This window comes from Euphorbia lathyris, chromosome 6, assembly GCF_963576675.1.
Source record: "Euphorbia lathyris chromosome 6, ddEupLath1.1, whole genome shotgun sequence".
NCBI classification, from domain to species: domain Eukaryota; kingdom Viridiplantae; phylum Streptophyta; class Magnoliopsida; order Malpighiales; family Euphorbiaceae; genus Euphorbia; species Euphorbia lathyris.
The window spans coordinates 86,215,657-86,222,191 of record NC_088915.1 but is presented as its reverse complement, the minus strand read 5'-3'; the positions used below and the strand labels follow the sequence as shown (position 1 = coordinate 86,222,191).

The window sequence follows — 6,535 nt, the reverse complement described above, 5'->3', positions numbered from 1 at the left end:
ATTAAGTAAAAGGAGAAACCCACGGTTTTGTTTTAATTAGTCCCTAAAACTGCTGCTCGCTTCTTTAGATTAGTTAGTACTCCCATAGCGTTGGGCAACAACCTTTCACCCCATACTGATGCGATTTCCCACTGCGCATCTCTCGATCAGCTCGTTCTAGCGCAGCGAACACTGACTTTGCCTTGAGGAGAAATCCTGTTCACATTCCTCTCCGTCTGACATCTCCACCATCGCCTCGGTTTTCTTTCTTTCTCACCTCCGATCAGTCGTGATTCAGTCACCGCGTCGATTTCAGTTCTGATCACTACTGCATTATCGTCGATTTCGGGTGAGGTTTCTTTTTTTGCCTCTTTAATTCGTATGAATTGCGATTTTGTTATTTGTTGATCGTTATTTTTACGATTGAGTTATGTGTGAATTATATGTATTGGTTGAGTTGACCTCAGTCAATTCAGTTGTTTCAGTCATTGCGTTAGGTTATACGTTGCATTATCGTCGATTTCGGGTGAGGTTGCTTTTTTTGCCTCTTTAATTCGTATGAATTGCGATTTTGTTATTTGTTGATCGTTCTTTTTACGATTGAGTTATGTGTGAATTATATGTATTGGTTGAGTTGACCTCAGTCAATTCAGTTGTTTCAGTCATTGCGTTAGGTTATACGTTTATTTCTGGCTCTGAATTGTATGTGTGATTACGATTGATATGGTGAAGGAGGAAGAATCAATGTTGTGTTCAGTTTATATGATTATTTGAATGTGAATTTTGGATATTGGCACTTGCAGTAAGAATTGCGTTTTTATTAATTGTTCATCGTTCTTTTTACAATTGAGTTATGTGTAAATTATATGTATTGGTTGAGTTGACCTCAGTCAATTCAGTTGTTTCAGTCATTGCGTTAGCTTATACTTTTATTTCTGGCTCTGAATTGTATGTGTGATTTACGATTGACATGTTGTGTTTAGTTTATATGATTATTTGAATGTGAATTTTGGATATTGCACTTGCAGTGAGAATGGCGGCAGATGTTGTTAAACCAGATGGTGACGGTGATGATAGGAAATTGAAGAGGAAGGCTAGAGCAACCTCTGATGGTGAAGATAATGATGATGGTGGAAAAAAGAGAGTGAAGCTAAGTCAGGATGCTGATGAGAAATTGCAGAAAATGGCTGGAGACTCTCATGTTTCTTGTCATGGAGCCAAAAAACGAGGGAGAAAATCAGGTGGAGATGATGAAGATTATACTGGTGAACGGTCAAGCCGAAGGAGCACAAAGAGAGCGAAGGTAACTCCTTCTGATTTTGATTTCTTAGGAGGTAGTGCAATCCCAAGGAAGCGGCGGAGCAAAATAGATTATGCTATACAGAAAACTGATTCTTCAGAGAGCCCTTCTGAAGATTGTAAAAGAAAAAGCAAAAAAGAGACAGATTCTGAAGATGAAGTCTTAGAAGCTCTGTGCATTTTAAAAATGAGAGGGCGGAAAAGAGCTAGATTGGTAGATAATGAAATGGTAGATAACGAGTGCAGTAAATTGACTTATTCATCTGCATCTTCTAGTTCATCAGGTTCTGGTGCAAATAGAGATAGAAGTGCCATCAATAGATCTTGTACATCTACAAGAAGAGATCGAAAGGTAATTTCTTTCTTGGAAGAAAGATGCATATTTACTGACTGAAGTGTCTTTTTCAGTTTTAAGAATTTTCAATTTGGTTTGAGCAGGCCAAAGCAAAAGCAAAAGCAAAAGCAAAACCAAGGTGTCATCAGTGCATGAAAGCTGAAAGAAAAACTGTCGTCCCTTGTACTAAGTGCAAATCCAAAATATACTGTGTTCATTGTATCAAAATATGGTAAAACTTTCTGGTTACAATGTTCGCCAATTGAGTATAATCAACTATTATGAGAAACTATCATGAATCCTTACTTTTCTGTTGTTCTATTGCAGGTACCCGGAAATGACAGAAGAAGAAGTTGCAGAACAATGTCCATGTTGTCGTAGCAATTGCAACTGCAATGTGTGTTTGCACTCCACTGGACTGATAAAGGTGTGTAATCTTGAAGCATCATTAGACTTTTTTTACTCCATTTACTTCATAAAAAAGCAAAGAAGTTACTGCAAGATGCCATTTCTGTATTAGGCTTGGGGGATAAGTTATACTCTTCTTGATATACAAGGATATCAGATGTCTTGGATCTATCTATTTTGATCTTATGCCATTTTAGGCTTGCAGATCTTGCTGCAAAAGATCTAATAAAAATATTCATATGGTTGCTTTTTGGCATTGAAAGTTTATTTAAGCATCCCTTTGTGCATCCTAATATTGGCAGTTTGTAAAAGCTGTTTTGCACTATTAAAAGCTATTGGATTCTTCTGAATATTAATAATATTTCTTGTCAGACATCAAGAAGGGATATAGACGACTGTGAAAAAGCTCAGCATCTGGACTATTTGATTAAATCCCTTCTTCCCTATATGGAACAAATCTGTGAACAACAAACTCGAGAGGTTCAAATTGAGGCTAGGATAGGTGCTTTTCTTTTACTATTTTCCTTTAGCTTTATTACGAGTTGTGTTTTGAATTTAACTTAACTTAACAAAATGCTATTGTAACCAGGTCCTTTGCATGAGGTAGCAGAGAATTACTGTTATAATGATGAGCGTGTCTACTGGTAAGAGTCTCTTTCCAAGAAAAAATTGCAAAGGAACAAAAAAAGATGATTGTATAGACTGATTTTTTGACTTTTTCTGGGCTCTGCTGCAGCAACCATTGTGCAACTTCAATTGTTGACTATCACCGCAAATGTCCGAATTGTGCTTATGAACTCTGCCTCAGCTGTTGTCAAGAAATTCGTGAAGGAAGCTTGCAAAGTCCTGCTGCAGTGGAGTTTCAATATACACACCAAAGCTATGATTATATGCATGGTGGAGATTCACTGCCTCATGATCTCGAAAATCCTGAGGATCTAACTGAGCCATCTAAGGATCTAACTGAGGCATCGAATTTCATGTGGAATGCAAATTATGATGGGAGCATTTTTTGTGCGCCAAAAGAATTGGGTGGTTGTGGTGGTTGCATCTTGGAGCTAAAGCGTATCCTTCCAATGAGATGGATTTTAGAATTGAAGATGAAGGCTGTAGAGTTGCTGGGGCTTTATAACGGAAAACAGATTAGTTTGATGCCAAAGGATTATGATACTGGAAGACAGGGGTTGATGAAAGCAGCTTGTAGAGAGGGCTCAGATGATAATGACTTGTATTGTCCAGCTTTGGATGATATTCAAGAAGATCAAGAGCTTTTTAAGTTCCAAAGGCATTGGGCTAAAGGCGAACCTGTTATAGTTCGTAATGTCCTTAAGGTAACGCCTAATTTGAGTTGGGAGCCAATGGTCATGTGGCGTGCATTATGTGAAAGTTTGGACCTCGAGTCAAGCTCCAAGATGTCTGAAGTCAAAGCCATCGATTGCCTGGCTTCTTGTGAGGTAAGCCTAATAATGTTCCATGTATTTTTTTTTTTATCAAAGTCACATGTCTGCCAAGATCTGGATATCATTTTTTTTCTGCTTTTTGCTGATTTTGTTGAAATATTCAGGTGGAAATCAAGACTCGTCAATTTTTCAAGGGGTACATGGAAGGAAGAATATATCATAACTTCTGGCCTCAGATGCTGAAGCTGAAGGATTGGCCCCCATCTGATAAATTTGAAGATCTTTTGCCGCGCCACTGTGACGAGTTTATCAGTGCCTTGCCTTTTCAAGAATACAGTGATCCCAAGGCTGGTATCCTCAACATTGCTGTGAAATTTCCACCTGGTATGCTCAAACCAGACTTGGGTCCAAAAACTTACATTGCTTATGGAACCCGAGAAGAACTTGGAAGAGGGGATTCTGTGACAAAGCTTCACTGTGATATGTCAGATGCGGTACGTACGTTTAAGTACATTATACTTGTTTAACATGTGGCTTCTCAATTTTTTTTTGATAGTTGTGGCTTCTCAAATTATTTTGTCAAAATGCTTTTCAAAATTAGAATTAGACTTTGAGTTATGCCTATGCTTCTTGTAAAACGATTCTGTTAATATGTGATTTTTGTAGGTATTACATTTTTCATAAGCTAAAGTTTTCTATTAATGTAGGTCAACATATTGACGCATACTTCGGAGGTCTCCTTAACTGGAGAACAGCATGCAGCTATAAAACAGCTGAAACATATACATAGGAAACAAGATGAAAGAGAAGGTCTGGTGAGAGATGAGGTGAATGGTGAGTACGGTAACAGTTGGAAAGACGAGTTTGATGCATCAAAATCTAATGGGCTGGATAAGCATGCCTTTGAATCTGGTGAATATGAGATTTCTGACAATGAGCAAAACAGAGTTAGACTGAAGGGCGAGCTAACTGAAAACGAAACAGATAACTCGGGAGGAGGCGCACTATGGGATATCTTTAGGAGGGAAGATGTCCCCAAGTTAGAAGAATATCTGAGGAGGCACTACATGGAATTTAGACACACCTTCTGTTCACCAGTGAAACAGGTAACTGATTCCACCTTTTGAAACACGAGTTGTAACATAACACGATTTTGACACGACAATCTGAATTGCCCACCTGTCACATTTGTAATTTACTTATAGTTGACCTGATTTCGTGCAGGTTGTGCACCCAATACATGATCAGAGTTTCTATCTAACTTTGGAGCATAAGAAGAAGCTCAAGGAGGAATTCGGTTAGTACATTTAAGAAACCCGGGTTTTTATTTTTGATTTTCTGTTTCTTTCATTACAAATTATTCATTTACTTAAATATTGTCACACTCATAGGAGTTGAACCTTGGACATTTGAGCAAAATGTTGGAGAGGCAGTATTCATTCCTACAGGTTGCCCACACCAAGTTAGAAATCTCAAGGTACATTTCGACACACGCTTTATTCGGCTATCAATTTCCGACACAATAACAAGATAAAGATCATATAACACAATTATTATACAACAACACTGTTTTGATCCCATAGAACTAAAGCTTTCTTTCTTCTTTTTGGCCTCACACAGTCCTGTACAAAAGTTGCTGTGGATTTCGTCTCTCCGGAAAATATCCATGAGTGCCTTCGGTTGAACAAGGAGTATAGGAAACTTCCGAAGAACCACAAGGCTAGAGAAGACAAACTTGAGGTAAAAAAACACATTTTTTACAGTAATCATAAAGGATTTGATTACATAGTTTCTGAGTTTACTTATTTTTACTCATTTCTGCAACAGATCAAGAAAATGATCATCTACGCCCTTGATAACGCGGTTAAAGGTTTAGAAGAGCTGCTAGCACCATCATAGCTTCTCCAAGTGGTAGTAGTAGTACATGAAACATATAGGTATATATATGTATAGCAATTTTTTGAAGGAATTAAGAGTCGAAATGACACTTAAAATTGGTGGTCGTGATCATTTTAACCCAAATCTAATTTTAGGCATCAATCCAATCCTCAAGTTTTCAAAATTTTGTCAAATTACCCTAAATTTTACAAAATTTGCCAATTTGAGGGTTTGATTGATTCCTAAAATTCGATATGGGGGTAAAGTTGATCTAACTTTCAATTTTAGAAGTCATTTTGACACTTTAGAGGTCATCTAGGTTTGTTTTTGGATAGTATCTAGATGACCGAAATTTATAGGTCATTAAGAGAAGATCCTAGCAGGTTCTAATAGGAAATTTTTTGTTGCAAATGCTGGTGAATGCAATTATTATATGTAATTTTTTTTGTTGCAAATGCTGGTATATATGCAGTTATTATTTAAGGATTATATTATACTTCATTTATAGCTTTCAATTTTTGACGCGACACGGTTATTATTTTTATACACCGTAGGGGAAAAGTAATTTGTTCGGTTTGATCTTTTAATTTGACACATTAAAATCATCTATCAATTATAATCGCATATCATAAAAGCAATTGTTTTCATCCCTGTCCCAATAAGCACTAGCATAATCTAACTCCAAAATTGATCGGAAGTCCTAAACATCAGTAATAATAAACATGACAAAGCCTTCAGTTCATGGAAAAATGGAAAAAATACCTCAATAATTAAAATCTATTTCTCTTTAAGACTCGTAGTTAGGGATGGTAACGGGTGCCGGTACTATCCGATTCTAATAGGATTATTTGTACCATGAGTTTGTTTGTTTTTCCTACTGTTTACTGTTATGGTTTGCTATTTAGAAAAGGGTCTGCAACAAGTATGAACTTAAAAAGAAAATGTTTGAGAATTGACCTCTCTACTTGTATCACCAGTTTACACAAAAAGAAAAGAACAAATAATAGGGAATCTCGGAGAGAGGCGACTCGAGAAAGGAACGAGAAGTAAGGAGCGGGATGAACGAGAGGTGATGTCTAGATTTAATCGACGAAGATGGACAAAGAACGTAAGAAAAAAAATGAAAAAATGTGAGAGTCGGAGACATGAATGAGAGAAATGTATATTTAGAGATGTCAATTTGTGTAACTGAAGCATTCATGCCAATTGTCGAGTTACGACAAATATGGATAAAATC

The 6,535-nt window shown here is 36.9% G+C and overlaps 1 protein-coding gene across 1 annotated transcript; it reads left to right on the top strand.

The window, feature by feature from the left end:
* The first annotated feature begins 492 nt into the window (after nt 1-492).
* LOC136233106 (lysine-specific demethylase JMJ26-like) lies at nt 493-5,787 on the top strand. The gene is made up of 13 exons (XM_066022672.1): nt 493-505; nt 1,008-1,630; nt 1,717-1,844; nt 1,940-2,039; nt 2,393-2,522; nt 2,610-2,664; nt 2,757-3,474; nt 3,585-3,914; nt 4,128-4,526; nt 4,645-4,717; nt 4,812-4,897; nt 5,041-5,160; nt 5,248-5,787. The coding sequence occupies exons 2-13, from the start codon at nt 1,013-1,015 to the stop codon at nt 5,317-5,319; spliced, it is 2,829 nt and encodes a 942-aa protein (XP_065878744.1). The 5' UTR covers nt 493-505; nt 1,008-1,012; the 3' UTR covers nt 5,320-5,787.
* The last annotated feature ends 748 nt before the right edge of the window (nt 5,788-6,535 follow it).

Excerpts from the sequence above, each read along its gene's own strand:
- LOC136233106 (XM_066022672.1), top strand. The coding sequence starts at position 1,013 with ATGGCGGCAGATGTTGTTAAACCAGATGGTGACGGTGATGATAGGAAA. Across the intron at positions 2,665-2,756 it reads AATGATGAGCGTGTCTACTG|CAACCATTGTGCAACTTCAA; the intron begins GTAAGAGTCTCT and ends GCTCTGCTGCAG. Across the intron at positions 5,161-5,247 it reads CTAGAGAAGACAAACTTGAG|ATCAAGAAAATGATCATCTA; the intron begins GTAAAAAAACAC and ends TTTCTGCAACAG.